Raw genomic sequence first — 19,578 nt, 5'->3', positions numbered from 1 at the left:
CCGTTTTACTATAAAATGAGCTATCAAATTCGTTTAGAAGACTTTTTGGTCAATGAGTATTTGGCTGGAATTTTGCAATATTGTTCACAAAATATTTTTTTCCTCTTCCAAATTCTTAACTTCAAAGTCCAATTCCTCTATATTTCCTCTCTTTCTTTCTCTCCATTCTTTCATCCATCCAGACTCATAACTCAATTTTAAATCTGAAGGATAGTAGTTCAACATTAGTGATGATAATTGGAATAAAATTGCGATCTGATTTTGACTAAAATCCATCATTCAAATGGTACGATTAATCATTGGTCCTTGATCACAACAATAAAATCATTCCATTCAAAAACAGAGAAATCAGATTAAAACCTATTCCAAGAATATTATATACATCATGAAGTATGAAATTCTTCAAAGTTACAAAGAATTCATCCAAAATTCTACTAAACAAAGAAACCCAAACCTTACCTCTTCATGGAACAGAAGAAGATGAGGCCCAAAATCTTCCTAACCGACTACGGTGAACACCCAAGGGGAAAGGGGAAAGTGGAAGAGGGAAGAAGGAAGAAGGGAATGAGGGATATAGAAGCCATCGGCCACCGCTCCACCCTCCTCACCACTTTGTTGAATGTCACACGTTTATTTACTAGTCGTCTTTTTTATCTCCCTATCTTTCTTTTCTTTCTCTATGTATCAATTAATTGTCAAGGGAGAAATATGGAATATAAAAATAATTATAAATCAAAATTACTACCCATTACAATTATTTATTTATTTATTTATATCTTTTACACATATAATATAAAAGGATTCATAACCAAATGACCCAAATTTTGGAACTTTTGTTCTTGTTTGAGAATAAATCTAAACAAACGATTTAAGAAGGAATAAATTGAAAAAGATGTTCTAGCGCATTGAGAGGTCAATTAAAGAGAGAACAAAACAATTTTAGAAAACTTGGAGCGAGTCCATGTAACCTATGGATAGTTAATCAAATTCACCATTATAGTGTGCCATAACCTTCCATCACAACATTGGTTATACTCCAAATTCGTACAGGTGATCACACAATCTTTTATCTCACTCCCTCATTGTCATAGTTTAGGGGAAGCACGTATCTGAAACTCAATCAATACATGAAGTGTGTGGACTCTTCAAACTTGGATTGAATATTTCATCATCATAAATTAAAAGACAAAATCAAACATCCATACTTCCATTGATTGATTAATTAATAAACCTTAGGTTCTAAAATATTAAGGCAACCATCCTACCTTAAAATTTGAAAATGGGAAAACAATGCTTTCACATCCAAAGTAGAAAATCAAGAATGGAATTTGAAAAGAAGCTCCAGTTATAATCAGGGACCATCTTTGATCCATCAATTAATTATATATATAAATATGCTCTTCTTCAAGGAACATACTCAAACTTGCATGAACCATGACCTGCCAAAGAATACCAAGTTTTGTTAAATATTTTAGATCAAAGTGTTAGAAAACAAATGAAATTGTAACAATAAAAAAGGTGACGTAGGGTAATCGACAGTGTTTTTTTAATAAAAAGAAATAGAGGATCTTCCAACGCACAACATGATGCGTCAGGAGATCATGGAGAACTCTCGAGGTCGTATATACAACGTCGAGAGTGGTATTATTATGATGCCTTTTGGATAGCGTCAAGAGTTCTTTGTAATCTCTTGACAAATTTTTTCTAACCCTAATCCCAACGAGCGTTTATGGTTAAGTAGTTTGATGTTATACTTACTAGGATCAAGAGAAGTGACCATGGCAGCTGAATTGAAATAGCAAGTGGCTCCCTTGTGCTTAAACTTTTGGTAGTAACTGTTGAAGGCATAGGAAGCATGATCTCTAACAGTGTTTGGGTAAAAACAAGGTTGCTTCATTTGAATATTTCTACAATCAGCTCCTCCTTTTCCACAAGCCCAATCAAGAGCTCTTTGCAACTCGTCATCTGGAACTTGCTCATCAGCTATGCACCACTCCTCATCAAACGATACATCACCTGTCCCAAATCAAACTTTATTAATACACTATCTTCTCTGCAAAGGATTCATATATATATATAACCTTTCTGTTTCTTATTTTATTGATTAATTTGGTTTTAAGTACGAATATTTTATGTTTAATATGGTTTTGTTCTAATTACTTTTCTATTTTCGTTGCATTTTTAAGTGGATCCCACTGATGTTTTTTAGCCACTACCAAAAATTCATTTTAAAGTTGAAAAGTTTGATAGGGAAACTCAAAGTGAGAAGCATCCACCCAACATTGTTCTTTTGTAACCATCAAGGACCAACTTCCTAGTTTCTTCATTTAATTTTTTAATAAAAGAACTTAACTTATAAACACTTTTCTATCTATAAGTTTCTTTGTTTTAATTGCTATTCATTTTTTTTTTATTAATGTTTTGGAAAAACCAAAGCAAAATTTTAAAACTAAAAAAAGTATATATATGCAGTGTTTGCTTTTCGAATTTGACAAAAGTTTTCAAATACATCCTTCAATCAGTGACTGAAAATTTGAGAAAAACAAGCATATATTTTAAAAGTAGATGGCTAGAAACAAAATCATTTTAGTGGAAACCTAAATAAACAAGACTTTTAAAAACAATAAATGTTCATCTATTGAAGTAATGAAAGTGGAAAAAATTTGAAAAACAACCATAGCATTTTGATTTTGACAGTCCCTTTTGTTCGACAAATAATGTAATCAAAGTCTAGTAAGAAAACGATCTTGGATTTGTATACAAAGGAAAACAACTATATGTCTAATAATTATTGTATGAAATAGTTTGACGAATAAGAAATAAAGGTAACGATAATAATGTATATCTAAAATGAAACGATATCAAGAACTCACATCGACATTAATTAGAAAGAGATGAATTACCTGATATGGTTGGAGTTATGATAAAAAGCAGGAGGAAAGAGAGAGAGAGAATGATGAGGTGAGTAGAGGAAGACATTTGTTTCTTCATCAACAATACACAGCGTGTGGGTTTTGAAAATGTGAGTGGCCAAATTTGAAGAAAGCTTTAATTTAAGGGCTTCATTTCACAGCCTTCGAGAAAGTTTAGATTCTTATGTTCATCCACAAAACAATTCATTCCTTCAATCTTACGTTAAATAATAATAATAAACAGCTTTATTTTTTGGGTAATTGGTCCTGCGCGTATTCAATACTCTTTCTACTCAAACCAAATGCATTACTTTCACAAAATCACATCTTATTTGTATATTTTCTTTTCACAAATATAATATCATGTTTATTTTAGAACAGTACAATCTACACTTTAATTAGGCATTAGAAGACATTTGTGTGTTTAGAATATAACATTATAATTAATGTGAGGAAAAATTAATTTAGTGATACTTTGAGCTGCGTTGAGCTATATATGTTTAAGTTAGAGGATAATTAAAAAGGTTGGTTATTATTCTTAAATATAGATTGGGGTCTTAATACTTTTTTTTTTGTTTGTTTTTTTTTTTTAAAAAACATTAGCCACATGCTTAACACTTTAGATGACTTTAATTAATTTGGAGTTAATTGAATGGAATAGTTATGGGAAGGGAGAATCAAGTCAGTGAATTCAAATTAAGTAGTGGAAGGTGGAAGGTGGAAAGTGCTTTCTGACCCCAATAGCATGCAATAGCCAATGGAAAATAAACTTAATCAGTTAATGTGTGTGTGATGAGAGAGCCAAAGATGTGATATTTAACATTAATACCTTTTATTTGGATCTATCTTTTGGAAGAAGATGTGGCATCCACCTCCACTTCCATTTCAATCCAATTCTTTCTTTTTGTTTTTAAGTTAATATCATAATATATATCTTTACCTTTCTTTCCTCTATATATAAATATATCTTTAGTTGTTTTCCTGAAATAATTCTCTATTTCATCCATAAATTAGGAGAAGTACAAGGATAGTTAATTATATAGATAAAGAACAAAACACTTAAAGAAAATAATATCTCACAAAATACTCTAGTTAGGACAATACTCTCCCTCAAACTCAATGTTCTAGTCTCACAAACTTGAATTTGTTATGAAAATAATCAAATAAGTAGATCTAGAATAGAATTAGAAATCCACGAGAACAAGCACACAAAGAATTTCAAGGATAAAACAAAACAAAAGCATAGCAAAGCAAAACTGAATTAGAGTAGAATCGGAGCAGGGCGAAGAACTGAGTAGGAGCGTTTTGTTGTCATATTTCACCGTAAATTGTTGAGTCTTAATAATTCAGTTTATCAAAACTCGTATATGTTATGTTTCTTTGATATTTTTTTCTCTTTTCGGTTTGAGTATTTTTAAAACATGTGCTAATTTCTTGCTCACTTTTGTCTTGTCCTCGTCTTATCTTGACTTGAAATTTAAATTTTCTTAAAGAATAAAAATAATAGTTAAAATTTGATTAGTAGCTAAATTCTAAAAATAAAAAACAACCTTTTGTAAGATTACTCTTTTTTTCCTTTCAAAACGGATGTTGACAGATACTCCTAAAAAGAACTTGGTGCAGTTGTTTGTATAGGGTTCATCAAACATGAAAAGGTTACAAGAAAGAGAACCAAAGATTATAAAACCAAAGTTTTGAGTAGATTGAGTTATGATTTAACGTGATAAAACCAAGAAAGATGATAAAGGGGAAGGTATCAACGTATAATTAATTTTATTATAACCCCATCCACTCTGAATGTTTGAGAGGACTACAAAGTTGATGAAAAAAAGCTAAACTCTAGATCAACACTGACATAAGGAAAATATATATGGGTATGATCCATGACCAACCTAATCTCTAACCAAAAACATACATAAAACACATTATTGAAAAACTCATTAATAAATAACTTCAAATTCCTCATTTGTTTCTTGGTCCATTCAACACCTAACTAATGGCATAATTATTCCTAGAATTTGTGTTCTTGTTTCTCTCTTATTCTTAATTAATGTCTCTTCAGCTGCCTCAATAGTTTCATCCCAAACCTCAAACAAAACAGACCTCCAAGCTGCCATTGAAGACATGAAGGCCCAATCCTTCTATGGCTTTGCCATCCTTCTCCAAATGCTCAACATCACTACTCAACTGACCCTAAAAGAAATCACCTTTTTCATCCCCCAAGACCCCCAGATCTCCAACATCTCCATCGCTGTTGACCGTCTCGAGGCGTTTGTGCTCAGCCATATGATCCTCATGCCGCTTCAATTCAGTGACTTGATTCGATTTCCGACGGGTTCCATTGTTCCTTCGGGTTACCATAATAGGATGATCAGAATCCATAACAATGGAAGAGGCCATTTTGTTGTGAATAATGCTGTAGTCAATGTTCCTAATGTTTGTTCTAGTTCTTTGGGTATTAAGTGCCATGGGGTTAATAAGGTCATAAATTATGGTAGAGCTACTTATGGTAATCTTAGTAATGAACTTTTCTAGGGTTATATCTTTTGAATATAGTTTGTTGTTGGAACGCAAGATATGTAAGTTTATGGTTGAATAAAAAGTACTTCAATATATTGAAAATTAAACGAGTGTGTTTAAAAATACCTCATTTTTGTATTAATATTTCTATGTATATGCATGGTTCCCACTTAATATAGATATACTTTGTTTTTCAAACTTATTATTATTGATTGCTGAAATCATTTTTTTCCTAATCATATTGTTTCTAAAATTTAACTTTCGACTTCTTCTCAGTCAAACTCATCCGTCAAGCTCATGCTTTTTAAACTTTTTTCTAAACTTGAAACTCACACATGCTTTGGAAATCAACTCTATAAATCAAGTGTAGTTTCAAATATGAAAGCATGCTTTTAACGTAAACTTAGTAAATCATGTTTAGAAATCATTTTTAAATTCATTTTGTCACTTGTAGATGATAGCTAAATTCCTTCGTCTATAAATTTTTCAAATCCTCTCTTGCCTTGAAATTAGAGAATTTAAATTCATTTTAAACCTCTAAAATCCAAAAACATCAAAACTCAGCCCAAAAATCTCAAGAACACCAAAACTGCTCAAAACTAGTGTCGTGACATGACTGGCAACTAGGTATGTGGGCGACAGTCAGCACTCGCTCGCGCACAGACCTTTAGGTAGCCTGTTGCGTTCTTGCCTCGGGCTCACCATGCCGCACGCCCTTGGCCATGTGACATCGCTCTACACCTCACTCTGTATGCACATCAGACACTCCTTACCACTACAAGAAATGGGAGATCTCCCAACGCATAAAGTTGTTGGGGCATATACCAAAATACGTTGGAAATAGTTGTAAGACCCACACATAAATTAAGAGCTAAGAGGTTAAAATTTAGCTAAGTGTTCTGAACTAGGTGATTTGGAAAAAAGAAGGCGTTTTGAAGTAAAAGAGTTGGCAATCAAGTTAGTTCGCAAGAAAGTTGGGGGCAAGATTTGTGAAGGATGTGTTACCTTGCAAAAGATGTTCCACAAGAAGAAGAAAAAAATTCTCAGAATTCTTAAGTAGGTTTAATGGGCCACGTGTAGAGATTAAGTTAAGCATGGTTGAGTCAAAGCTTAAGCAGACCACATGTAGAGAAGTTAAGCAGTTGAGAAACCTTAAGTTTACATGTGCACACTAAGAGTAAAGCTAGCAAGTTGCCTGAGTTTAAGAGTGACTAAGCTTGTTGGAAAGTAGTATAAATAAAGGTTTTTAATTAGATTTTGAGTATTGTTACTTTGAAGAGAAAAACTAAGGAGCTGAAGTGCTGCCAATGTTGCTACATAAGAAGAGGAAAATAGAAGCAACAAGCTTCTTTTATAAAGTCTTTACTGATTTGAAATGTTGATTTTCAATTCAAACGTTTCTATAAGAGATATTTTATGAAAAATCTTACATTTTTAAAGTATGTTTTATGTGTTTCAAAATAGAATTTATCATGAAATGATGTTCAAACCATTAATTACTTCCTATAAAAATGAGCTAACTATTGTGTGCACATAATGAGTCAAGGCAACCATGAGTGAAAGGGGTCACATGGTGATGAAAAGCTGGATAATACGTTGAAAGAAGCGTATTAAGTTTAGTTGTCTGAGCAACAAGGATGAATTAGTATATTCTCGAACGTTGTTAATATAGTAGTCTAAACGTGAAGTAATGAGACCTAACGTAGAGAATTATTTTGGGATATTTGGCAAAAGGAATGTTTGATAACTAATGTATGTTTATGCGAGATGAAACATTAAAGCAAAATGATGCGTTTATATGAACTGATATATATTTTTATTTTATGTTATGCTTGATGAAATGATATTTGCAAAGGTATTACAAAAATGATTTCTTAAACCTAATTAAGTTTGTTACTTACGTTTTTAAATCTTATCTTTCAGAAGAAGACGTTAAGGCCAAATAAGAATAGTTGATGAGCTTACTAGGCAAGAAGAGCTGCAAGATGTTTTAGTTTAAGTTTTGTACTTTGTAAACTGCAAAGTGTTGTAATCTTGTGGCTTAAGTTTAATAAAGTTTAATAAAGGACTTGTTGATTACTTTATGTTTTAAGTTGTTATATCTCCTAAAGTATGATTTCTAAGTTTAAGTTTAAGAGACTAGGTGTTTAAGCAAAGCTTAAGGACCCTAAGATCGAGTATTTTGGCGTTTAAACACGTTAGAACACTCAAGTCACACCATGTCTCGAATGGCAAGCAAGGGTGTCTGTGAGGCGGGGTGTAACAATAGTTCTCCTGACAACTAAACGGTTGTCAAGAATGTGGTCAGAAAAACCACATTGAGAAAGGAATTCCAACGTCGAAAATGCAGGGCATTGAGAATTAATCACTCTCAACGCTCTATTAGTACAACATGAGAGTTTAAAACTCTCGATCACTTGTTTGCTTTGCTATGCTTTTGCAAGACACCCGTGTCTCCAAAATTTGATCCATAACTCCTGTAAATACAATGCATTAGTGATGAAAATGAGATTTCCTCGTCTTTATACATTTTCACTTGTTGTTCGTTTAAAACACCTAAATATCCTAACCTTTAGATAGAATAAATCGTAGAAATACAAGTAATCATAGTTAATGATTATTTCTAAATTTGGTTGGATTTTTTTTAATATCTTAATTATAAAACAATATGAAAGCTTAATATGAGAGAGAATGTAGTAAGGTTAAAGTGTTCCTAAAGTTGCACAAAAATCTAGTTTTTTTCCCCTTAGTCCCTTAGTTCAACAACCCGAAGTTGAAGCGTTCGAGTGAAATATAATTAAAGTTTACATTTATGAAATATTTTTGGCATTAGTAGAACAATTCTATATCTATCTTTTTTAAAAATGAGATAATTACAAATTTAACAATTAAATTCAAAATAATTAAATATATAACAATATTTTAAAATATTTGCAAATATAGCAAAATTTGTCAAATTCTATCAATGATATAAGTCTATCACTGATAGATCATGTTGCAAATATTAGTCTATCACTGATAGACCGTACGAAGTCTATCAACGATAATTTTGCTATATTTGCAATTTTTTTAAAATTTTGTTATATGGTTGATTATTATGGATGAGAGGGTTATGAATTGCAATTTTCCTTCAAAAATTCATCAAAACATTTTTAAAATGGGCCGTGTGGAGGCTAACCCAATTAATTTGGGCCCAGCCCATGAAATACTCATTCATCTGTCAGCTCAGCAGACACTCACTTGATCGTCTTCAACCTCAACGAGTTGGCCAAGCGAGTTTTAGAGAGAGAGGAAGACGGCGGAGATCAGCAGCTTTAGCTACGGAGAAGACAAGATGAACACCGACATTACAGCGTCGACCAAGCCAGAGTACCCAGTAGTAGATCGGAACCCTCCATTCACTAAAGTCGTCGGCAATTTCGACACTCTCGATTACCTCCGTTTCGTCACCATCACCGGCGTTTCCGTCACCGTCGGTTATCTTTCCGGTATCAATTTCTTTCTTCCTTTTCCTTTTTTTTTTTTTATCTTCCATTTCGTTGAACCATCTTGAAAATCTCTTCCCCTGACTCTGCATTTTAGGGATTAAGCCCGGGATAAGGGGCCCATCAATGGTGACCGGTGGTCTAATTGGCCTGATGGGAGGCTTCATGTACGCTTATCAGAACTCGGCGGGTCGGCTTATGGGATTCTTCCCCAATGATGGCGAGGTAGCTCGTTATAAGAAATAAGATTGTGCGATTTAGGGTTTTTTCTTTTTCTCTTTTGCTTTTTTCCTCAAATTTGAGTTCTAATTGTGGACATCTTCACGATGTTTCAGTTATTAAGCGTGCAACCGGGTTGTATCAATAAGCAAATTGAAATTTCACTGTTTTCTGTGTTGCCCATTTTTCGTCTAAATGAAATAGTTGAAAAATTACATGATTCTTTGTTTTGATCAATAAACAAAGGTGACCCATTAAGGGATTTGGACGGATGAATCATATACTCGTCTGTTGTGCCATTGTAAGTTAGTAGTCCGTTTTTAATTCAAAGTGGTCTCATTAGATTACATTTTGTTGTCATATTGCCATGACTACTCTTTATTTCCGCAGAGTATCAGAAAATAGAAAATAGTAGCCTCAAGTGGGAGAAAGATGTCCTTTATGATTGTATCAAAAGAGTACCCCAACGCCAAATGATCTTGAAAAATTATTCTGTTGCATTTACTTCGGTAGTTTTTCATCTGATCTTTTGTGCTTTATTAGTTGCATTTCATCCTTCTAGCAGTCTTGTGTGCTCTAATTATGTGGTTGTCATCTACATATGGTAATGCACTTCAGAGTAATGGGCAGATATTGATCGTTCATATCAGGTTTTTTTGTTGCTTTTCCTTTATATGGCAGTGACAACTATTTAGGAGGGTAGATTATTTGCAGAAGTTGTCTAGAAATCTGGTGATGAATATGAAGTTTGTTTGTTTGAGCCTTTGGATGTTTATCAATTCCTGAGAAAGTTTAAGCAAAATTGCCGCTCAATTTTGTTTTTTCTTCCTTTGCTTGTTACTCTTTTCCCCTATGGCCTTTTATTTCGGGAGAACAAGTGTTCAAATATTTTTCTTTCATGTGTTGCAATTTGTTGAGGTTAATTTAGAAATGCTTCTTGATGTTTTATATGTTCTCTTTCCATGTAAAAGGATAGCTTCCATTTGCAAGTTCCTATGGCTGAGGGACATTAAGCCATCTACTATTTTGTGCTTAATTTCATTGGATGAAAGGGTAATGTATGATGTAGATTATACTTGTTGCAGCTATATATCATCTATCATCTCTCATTCTGACAGTGATGAAGAAATCTTGGTTATGTATTACGATTTCTTCTTCCCAATAGAGGGGGGTTGAGGATTTGCATCATTGGTGAGATTTCAGTCTTTGTATGGTCTGGAATAAAGAAGGCTGTATGAGTGACCAGTTTATAAAGTCTGTTTTGTTTATTATCACAAATGTGGGAGTGGGAGGTTAAACTTCCAATCTTCATAGATATTTCAACCACTAAGTTATGGTTGTGTTTACTACGATGAATTTCATATTTTTCAGTATGTAGAACCTTTTTTTGTTGTTCCTTTCGGTGTCGATCCTCCAAAATCTTATCACGAAAGTGTAACCAAGATGTTGAAAACAATCAGATGAAATAGATGGATTGTTTGGGTTCAAAGATGAAATAGATGGATTGTTTGGGTTCAAGTCGCATTTGAGATAAGTAATTATGTTCACTAACCTATGTTCAGATTGGCAAAAGTTCTTATGGGTTATATCATCATATAACATCCCCCCTTAAGTTGGACAAGTGGTTGAAGTCTAAATTAATTGTGACCCTTGTTTCTTTGAAATTTAAACCTTAGTGAAGAAAAGCAAGGACATTGGAGGGAGTGGAGGGAGTGGAGGGAGAGAAAGTCGCATGAAGAATTGAAGAAAACTCTTTAGATACTTCTTGAACTAATAGAATCATTGTTGAGAAAGGATAAAAGGGCCTCAACAGAAGCCACTGAATGATGCATCATGGAAGATCCATGTGATAGATGAGAACACAATGATTCAGGAGCGAATGAATAGTATGGGATTTGTAATCAAAATTACTAGAAATGTTGAAGTTTCTGTTTGGACAGTGCGATTGAGTTGACCAAACTTCTGAAACGTGTTTTTAGATTAGAGCTATGTGTTGAATTGAGTTTGACTAATCTTTATTATTGTTATTATTATTTTAGTTTGTTCATAAATGTATATATTTTTCGTTTCTAATGTTTAGCAAAGTGGGGCTAAGTTTGTGATATTATATAGCTTCTAATTTCATTGCTCATCCACCAAAATACATTAGCCAACCTGTCCTTGAAAGATGGCCATTGCTTGCGTTGGACCCAAGCAACAGCACATCACATTAGTTGAGAGGAAATTAAAAATAAAAACAGCAATGATTAGTATCTTGAGAAATTGAGTCAATTTTTTACCAGAATTCCAATTTTTGCTTTTTATTACCTATATTGCATTTACTCATTAATATAACCAAACATAATGTTAATGATTTCCAAATATTCTATAAAAATCAATGTTCTAATCAAATTAATGTATACTAATTTAAATATTGTAAGCTTTCAAACTTTTGACGGTTGATTATTGTTCATCTTGATCGTTAGTGATCAATCATCTTGATTGTTGGTGTTCTATAACTTTGGATGTTAGTGTCATTGAGTGAACATCTTGATCTTCTGCGAACAATAGTTATTGTTAATGATCTAGGATCTATCATCGTGCCTATTAACAAAAGGTGGCAATGATGGTCAATGACCGATAGCTATAATCTCAGGTGACCAATTGTCATGATGGTTGGTGATCACCCAATAGCCTTAATCATTGATGACTGTTAGTGTCTTGTCTTCACCATTGATTGATGATTGTCTTCACCAAGACTTCCTATACTTTTTCTCATGGATTTGAATAGTAAACACTATTCAAGCTCATAGATTACTCTTTTTTTTTTCTAATTCAATATTGAAAATTTGTTGGACAACACCGGACACCGCCCTCAGTGACCATTGTTGGCCGACCAATGGCCAATGAGTATCATTTTTGACAACTCGTTGGCGAACTTTTGACGACCATCATTAACCTTGAAAAATTAATTAAGATTAGTTTTGAAAGCTTTTTTTTTTCCTTCTAAGTCATTCCAAATACGTTTTTGATTAAATCACAAAATTTGACTTATTTTTTAATATTTTTTAAGGTGAAAATTGATAAACCTATTTATTATGTTATCAAGTATAAGTCAAATATTAATATATTGGTAATATAATAAAAATTGTAAAATATTTCACACATATATTCTTCATTTTTTTTGTTGGTCAATTTGACTAAAAGACAACTTATTTGGATGGGCTTAACAAAAAAACTCCAGATGACTTTTATTTTTGCTTGACCCTTTTGGTTATGCTTATTATGAAACCTATTAGACCCTTTCATGTTGTTTAATTGGAACTTTTATAAACACCATCAGATTAGGTGATTTGTTATATTTTGTGAATGATTTGTAATATTTATAATTAAACAATTCATGTTAATTCATCTGTAATCAAAATTGTTGTCATTGAATGCTAAAATTTCTCGTTTTTACCTTATTTTCGTGAAAATTAATAGAGCACAAAAATTGAATTAGAGGTCAGAATATGAAAAAGATCAATTAAAGAATTGAAGGAGGATAAATTTAGGATATACAGTTAAAAAAATCAAATAGATTAATTAAACCTATTAATTTAAAATCAACGGTCCAAGTAGAGGCATTAGATGCATATTTGTATTTTTCAGACATCAAAACCCCCATCAGATAAGCCACATGCATTAGGAATTTGATTCCTAAGCTGGGTGTCAAACACACCGTCTATTTATTATTGTATCTTAATACAAAAAATTGAGAAACAATAGATTTATTGTATTTTTGAAATACATTTTTAAATATGTATTTTTAAAAAATAAGTTATCTTCCAACAAATTAAAATATTTGAAGATCACTAAATCACTTTAATTTTGAAATACTTTTAGACTTAAATTTATGCTGTTCTTTTCCAAACAAAATTAAATAAAAACAAGTTTTCTTAAACACTTTTTTTTTCTTTAGAAACCTTAATCAAAATTGTTATATATATATATATTATGTTTTCATATGGTAGCATGTTCAAGAACTGAATTCTAATTTAAACAACTATTTTTGTGTTCGATAATATATTTATAAAGGGAAATTGTGAAAAAAAAAAGAAAACAAAAGAGAGAGATTAAATTGATAAAATATTTATAAAATATATTAAAATTTTAGATTCTATTATCCATAGAAAGTGATAGAAGTTTATCAACGTTTAAAACATTAAATAAATCTAAAATTTTGCTATATTTAAAAATGCATCCTATATAAATTATAAAACTAGTTGTAGTTAACCATTAAATATGAGGTAAATGGATCATTATTAATTAATTTATGAAATATTTTTTTAAAACATTGAAATATTTTTAGTAAAGCAAAATAAATCAAAATATTTATAATAGATAGCAAAATTTTAGTTTTATCGATAATAACATTAATAAAATATAAAATTTTGCTTATGTGTTTGTAAGTATTTTGACGGATTCGCCATTTACAGTAATTTTTCTAAAAAAAATGTATAATTCAAATTTAAAGCTATAAGGCAATACATATATTAAGTTAAAAATATAAATTGGAAAATCAAAATCATGATACATTAAAATCATATAAAAAAGCATTGCATTGTTTGGATTCGAATTACAACATAATCTAGATTGATTTCCACAAATCTGAAGAAGATATAGAATAAATTTGATGTTAATTATAGTTGTGAGTGAGGGTGGATGCTTAGGTTTAGTTGAAATTTGGTAGAATTGAGTGAAGAGAAGTGAGGAGACGTGGATTCTCCTCCATCTATTATCAAACATCTCTTTCCACTTTAGTTATTATCAAACACAAATACAAAACTTCATCATTATATATGTATAAAAATATCTTTAAACATATTAATTACTTCCACATTCCTAATTAAGACATAACGTATTAATTACTGCCTTTTGGTTATTAACAATAACATACTTGGGAGTACATAAGTGGGTAATTAAACTACCATTGTTTATCCATTAAACTTTTACAATAGGTATCAATTTTTTGTGATTACATGCACCACACCCCACATACTTTTATTTATTAATTTTGAAAAAAGAGAATAGTATTTGGTCCAATTCAATTATTAACAACTTTTCATGTCTTTAATTATGAAAAAAAGCTATGAAAATTAGTTATTGGAAATTACAATCAACAAACTAAACAGCTGGCTGATCAACAACTTCCCAAACTAACACATGGTTGCCACTTTGAATGTCTCCTCCCCCAATAATGTATTAGTTTTCAATTTTGTTGGTTACATACAACATTTGACTCGTTTTTTCCTTCCATCTAATCCAATCAATCAAAGCAGCCATCAAAATACAGGCATAATTAACTCAATTACAGTTTCTAAACAAAACAATATCCCTAACCCTACAACTATGCTCACCATGGGGATGTATATGATGCCGAAGACCTACTTTTACCTACTAAGAACTATGCTGGAGTCCTATACCCAACCTTGCGTGATTCTACTACAGTTCTTGCTGTCTCTATCGCTACTTGCCCGCTGACGTAATGTTGTCGACATACGGGCATGTACATATCAGCACCACCAATCAGCTCAGTCTCTTTTTCTTGTGTCTTCCTTAAAGTAAAGAAAGCCCTATTCCCGCAGATTTCACATCGAGCAGTTAACTTGGTTACAGAATCGGCAAGAGGAATTATATCGAGAACTGAACCGAAGTTCCTCCTGTTCAGTTTTTTGTATAAACCCCAACACAAAAGCTTTAATTGAGTTACTAATGATCAGTCAATTTAGAAACCAATCTGAAGTTCTATTGAATGTTTTACCATATGAAATGCCATCAGTTTCTAAGAACATCATTGAAATTAAACGTATGAAACAAAAGTAAGCCAGAAAATTTGATTATACCTCAAGTAATCCCCATCCAGCCCAGCAACTATAACTGTTTTGCCATCAATATCAGCAGCTTCGCAACAGAAATCATATAGATCGTCGAAAAATTGAGCTTCATCAATTCCAATCACATCTAGCTGTCACCCCAACATCATATGTAAATTAACAATTCTGTTACCAAGAAAATCAGGAGTTCCTATTATTACGGTTAATTCAGAAGTCTACTCATTCAGTTTTCTGCTCATTCTAATTGGAAATCAAATTTTTAGCCTCATAGATTTAAATACTTTGCTACCTTTTATAAGGGCTTGAATATTTCGTATTTTAATTAATAAAATGTCTAAGCATGATATTGGCATCATAAAGAGAGAGAGATTATATACTTGTCAGAGAACCTTGACAAATTTCTTTTTGAAAGATGATAAGTTTGGTATTGCCCAGCAAGGGAGTTTCATGCCGTCATGTGTAACAATAGAATCCAATCCATACCTTGTGTCTTTATTCGACTTAATTATAGCTACACTTCTGTAAAAAAAGTGCATGAAAAGGAAAAGGAATAAACCTTCTGATATGTACCAAAAATGAAGCTTCTACCCAATTAAGATACACCAGAGTACACATTCCATCCAGTAATTAGGTTCTACATTTTAAAAGGTAATATAAAGCTAGGAAATATTTTCAATATAAAGATAATAAAATAGGGAAGACAAGATGCCAACCCAAAGAAAAAAAGATTCTACAAATGAAAATGATGACAAAGACCGCTTAATCGAAGATCCAGAATGTGAACATGGACAGGAAGAGCATCGAAATATTAAATCTATCAAAACTCCACAAATTTCTTCTCTTGAGAGTATTCCAGCTAACTTGAGCACCTTCAACAATTGTCACAGGGCAATAATCTGGCTGGTAGCTCTGCTCATTTACTTGTCAAATAAACTCATATGATATTAAATTTCAGATGGTATTAAATTTTAGATAGAGGGCCACTATGACTTGAACATGTCCTCTCTAAGGTCTATTTCACAAATGTCATTGAACTCTTGTATCATCTCCAAACTATGTGATCCAACAGCAAATAGCAGATAAGTAGATTGATTGCTTCATACTCTTCAGAAAGCATGTGTAAATGAATGTTACCTGTTTAAACGTTCCTATATTTTACAGGTTGAGTGGAAAATGTACCAGCCCCTTGGTGAGAATTCTCTTTTAAACTTGGTACAACAGTGTTTCCATATTAGCAGTCTTCATTGAAAGAAAAACCAAGTTCATGAGGTCTAACGTTAATAAGGCTATCTTCTACCATGTTGAGCTAAAAAATAAAGACGTTTTTTTGTTTTTGTTTCAAAAAATGAGAGGGAGCGAGGAGCGAGGAGCAAGGAAAAATTAAGGATTTAAAGGTTCTCTTCAAAGAATCAGTTTAGTTTAGTTCGCAATTCACTCGTTCCATTCATTCTCTATCAAGCGGTCATACCCCACAACATCATATATCAGCTTAAACCTCATTCAGCACCAATATGCATAACTCTATTATTGTGAAATTCGTAGGGATATAGTATAAAATATCAAATTCACCATAACTTATCCACCCAACCACTCATATTCAGTGTCGATCAAGTAATATAGCGGATGAAGTTGTAAATTCAATACGATTTTTTTCCATTTCATACCGATACCAACCGTGCTAATAATCAAGCCAATACAGAGAGAGTGATGAGAATATATTAAAAGATAAAAAGAAAATTAATAAACGGTTAACTAAAGAAGAAGAAAGCATAGCATAAAAGACCTGCCATTGCAGCTCTCGGACTGAATCCGCCGAAGAAGAGTGGTAGTTTTCCCAGCAAACATCGGCCCCAGAATGACATGAATCTCGCCAGAGGGCGGTGACAAAGAGGCCCTCATCTGGGGGGTTTCGATTCTGGGTTGAAAAAAAACCCTTTCGAGGCAACGAAATAGTGGGTGTTTTGAAAGTGAAAAAATTGAGAGTTGGGTGAACATAGGGCCGCATTGCGCAGATTTAGAAGGCAAAGAAAAGAAGGATGGAGAAGCAGAAATGAAATTGGAAGTAGGGGGGAGAGGATGAGAAAGAGGAGGAAAATACGAAGGATTTCATGTTTGAAATGTGTTGTGAAGATGAGCAATTGAACGAGGGTTTTAATGGGGTTTTGGCGTTTGGAGATGGGAAATATTTGTAAATTGTTGAACATGGGGGGGGTTGTTGGAGAGTGAATTGGGAGCGCATTTCAGGTTGTTTGCCCCGAAAGGCATACAATTTATATCCACTACAACTGTTGGGGTACGGAGTTGCACTTCTTCATTCCTCACCATCACCACCCAACGTGTGTGGTACTTGGTAACATGAGTTCACACGAATAACTAAGTGAAAATGTTAATTACGACAAATAACGAGATGAAAAACGTGAATAGTTAGAAGGTCATTTATCATTTGATAAAATAATTTGAAGAGTTTATACGATGTTGGAAATATGAGTAAAACGGAAACAACAAAGTGAAAACTGTGAATTGATGCAAATAAAGAGATGAAAAATGTGAGTAATTAGGAGTTATTTATTGTAGGATTGAGTAATTGATGTTTTTTTTCCCACCCAACTCAACCTAAAATTGGGTGTTAGGGCCTTTGTGTCACATAACTTTGAATCATTAACCATTATCATGCAAACTTAACAGTAATAATAGCATCTTAAATAATGCAACACAACTCTTATTTATTTAAGTCCAAAAATTTCTACAACAGGAGCTTAACAAAGAAATGTCAAAAGCCTTCAAAGTCTTCAAGCTTCAACGATCATTTAGTACCCAGTCCGATCATTTAGATCATTGATCCATTACTTAGCTCCAATCACTTACCCTTTTACACTACCGGTTAGTTTCCTAAACGACCTTTTAGCTCGAATCACTCAACTCCTTAAACAATCGCTTATCTTTCAACCCTATTTCTTACATTTCTAATTGATCTCTTGGTTTCTACAACTTGGGGGAGAGAAACTTAAAACATAAGTCAAAAGACTTAGTGAGTGTTGCCTTTAAAACCTTTTGGGAATACAATTCATAAATCATTTTCGTTTAAACACAAGCTCAATGCCTAAATTCAATAACACATTTCAAATCTCATAAATACATATTAGTTTCACTAATACATGAACCATTATCGTGCATGGATTATTGTGATGACCTTTTCATCAGCAACATCCTTGAGAATTTCTTGATTCATTCCTTGTAGCTCAGGCTTCTTGGTACAATACATATCTTTTATGCATTGTCTCACCTCATTCTACCATGTAAGTCTTCTCTACATGGTTGCCTTTACTCACTAAGTGCACATAATAGTTAGACAGAAATATGACTAATGGTTTACTCTCAATCAAGCATACAATACAATCAACAAGACATGAACTTTAACTTGAAAACATAACATTAAAGCTTCTTTCAAATCATGCTTTTCTATAAACGTAAACATGCATTATATGACACATGAAACATGAGACTTACAAAGAAAAGCTTTATAATCTAAGTCCATTTAGAAAATGACTCACTGTACTAAGTTTCTCTCTTTGTTCAGAACTCTTCTTCTTACACAACGACCTCTAGCTTTTCTCTTTATAAAATCTCATAATAATAATCTTTTCCTTATGTCCTATTCTCTTATTTATACTAATCCTAAGTTCGATTAGACATTCCTTAAACTCCTATAACCTTGTCACCTTCTACTTAACCAAGTTATAAGTCTTTGCATGTTACGACACCTGAAATTTACTCCACTGATATGATAATTATAACCCCGGGAACCTCTTTAAACCTCCTTCACGATTGCTGACCCTTCTAAACTATCGTTCAATCTCTTACATGATCATTTAGCTTTTCCAAAGATCATTTACTTCTTATATTATCGTCTAACTTTCTTACACGATCGTTTGTTTTCTTATATTATTGTTTAGCAAAATACTTTTCAAAATCTTCTATTCAAGCACGGGTCTTACACTTTACTTTTCGGGGATGTAGACTATCAAAATCTTTAGACAACTTAAATTATGGATAACTAAAGTTGTAGATGGCCAACATCGTTAGATAACTTTCATAGGAATATGTTTTACAGATGCCTAGTTGTGTTGGTTTTGCAGAACTTGTACATCCCGATCTTTTACATTTACACATTCTTCCAATAATGTTTATACTACTATTCATGTCATTTTTTCATTAATTTAATGTAGTTCAAATTTATATAACAAATCTGTTTTTTCTCAGGTACGTTTACGTAAATATAACAAAAGTGCTAAATATTTATATGGTCCGTAGAACAATTTAAGAAAAGTTCATAAAGCTCAGTTACTTTTTTTTTTTATATAAATTTCATATTTGCACTTATTGGTTTTGATTATTGCAGTACTATTTTTTTTCTTCAGTTTTTTCCTCCTTCTTCTTCTTTGCAATTTATTATTCTTTTCTTCATATTATTACTTCTCCTTCTTCTTGTTCACGATTTCTTTATTTCCTCTTTCAAAATTTCTTCCTTCTTCTTCATCTCTCATCTTCTTTTTCTTCTTGGTACAAGATCTAAACGATATTGATACA

The 19,578-nt window shown here is 32.3% G+C and overlaps 4 protein-coding genes across 5 annotated transcripts; 2 read left to right on the top strand and 2 right to left on the bottom strand.

Moving 5' to 3' along the window:
- Window positions 1-958: 958 nt before the first annotated feature.
- LOC101217424 (PLASMODESMATA CALLOSE-BINDING PROTEIN 5) lies at window positions 959-3,106 on the bottom strand. Its single transcript, XM_011656644.2, has 3 exons — window positions 2,904-3,106; window positions 1,759-2,016; window positions 959-1,439 (listed from the first exon to the last, which is right to left on the bottom strand). The coding sequence occupies exons 1-3, from the start codon at window positions 2,989-2,991 to the stop codon at window positions 1,405-1,407; spliced, it is 381 nt and encodes a 126-aa protein (XP_011654946.1). The 5' UTR covers window positions 2,992-3,106; the 3' UTR covers window positions 959-1,404.
- Window positions 3,107-4,898: 1,792 nt separating this feature from the next.
- On the top strand, window positions 4,899-5,557 carry LOC105434475 (FAS1 domain-containing protein SELMODRAFT_448915; the record flags this gene model as incomplete). Its single annotated transcript, XM_011650164.2, has 1 exon — window positions 4,899-5,557. A coding segment is annotated over one exon (549 nt), but the record flags the coding sequence as incomplete, so codon positions are not given.
- A 3,086-nt stretch (window positions 5,558-8,643) lies between these two features.
- Window positions 8,644-9,412, top strand: LOC116406367 (NADH-ubiquinone oxidoreductase 20.9 kDa subunit-like). The gene is made up of 2 exons (XM_031890083.1): window positions 8,644-8,920; window positions 9,015-9,412. Exons 1-2 carry the CDS (start codon window positions 8,767-8,769, stop codon window positions 9,161-9,163), a joined length of 303 nt encoding a protein of 100 aa, XP_031745943.1. The 5' UTR covers window positions 8,644-8,766; the 3' UTR covers window positions 9,164-9,412.
- A 4,833-nt stretch (window positions 9,413-14,245) lies between these two features.
- LOC101217270 (thymidine kinase) lies at window positions 14,246-17,055 on the bottom strand. 2 transcript variants are annotated; one of them, XM_031890080.1, is made up of 4 exons: window positions 16,775-17,055; window positions 15,381-15,510; window positions 15,001-15,122; window positions 14,246-14,817 (listed from the first exon to the last, which is right to left on the bottom strand). In XM_031890080.1, exons 1-4 carry the CDS (start codon window positions 16,984-16,986, stop codon window positions 14,562-14,564), a joined length of 720 nt encoding a protein of 239 aa, XP_031745940.1. In that variant the 5' UTR covers window positions 16,987-17,055; the 3' UTR covers window positions 14,246-14,561. The 2 variants fall into 2 exon arrangements, 1 of the variants encoding a protein (XP_031745940.1); XR_004219376.1 differs by having other exon boundaries at window positions 14,712-14,852; window positions 15,001-15,510.
- Window positions 17,056-19,578: the final 2,523 nt, after the last annotated feature.

The sequence above is a fragment of the Cucumis sativus genome, unplaced genomic scaffold (genome assembly GCF_000004075.3).
Source record: "Cucumis sativus cultivar 9930 unplaced genomic scaffold, Cucumber_9930_V3 scaffold92, whole genome shotgun sequence".
Classification (NCBI taxonomy): domain Eukaryota; kingdom Viridiplantae; phylum Streptophyta; class Magnoliopsida; order Cucurbitales; family Cucurbitaceae; genus Cucumis; species Cucumis sativus.
This window is presented reverse-complemented; position numbering and strand designations above follow the sequence as displayed.

Bases quoted from the DNA above. Each gene is read 5' to 3' on its own strand.
- LOC101217424 (XM_011656644.2), bottom strand. From the start codon at position 2,991: ATGAAGAAACAAATGTCTTCCTCTACTCACCTCATCATTCTCTCTCTC. The intron at 2,017-2,903 runs GTAATTCATCTC...GATTTGGGACAG, and splicing joins CATAACTCCAACCATATCAG to GTGATGTATCGTTTGATGAG. The intron at 1,440-1,758 runs GTAAGTATAACA...ATTCTTTGGCAG, and splicing joins GGTCACTTCTCTTGATCCTA to GTCATGGTTCATGCAAGTTT.
- LOC116406367 (XM_031890083.1), top strand. From the start codon at position 8,767: ATGAACACCGACATTACAGCGTCGACCAAGCCAGAGTACCCAGTAGTA. The intron at 8,921-9,014 runs GTATCAATTTCT...TCTGCATTTTAG, and splicing joins CACCGTCGGTTATCTTTCCG to GGATTAAGCCCGGGATAAGG.
- LOC101217270 (XM_031890080.1), bottom strand. From the start codon at position 16,986: ATGTTCACCCAACTCTCAATTTTTTCACTTTCAAAACACCCACTATTT. The intron at 15,511-16,774 runs GTCTTTTATGCT...CTTTTTTTACAG, and splicing joins TCCGAGAGCTGCAATGGCAG to AAGTGTAGCTATAATTAAGT. The intron at 15,123-15,380 runs GTTCTCTGACAA...TTGGGGTGACAG, and splicing joins TCAAAAAGAAATTTGTCAAG to CTAGATGTGATTGGAATTGA.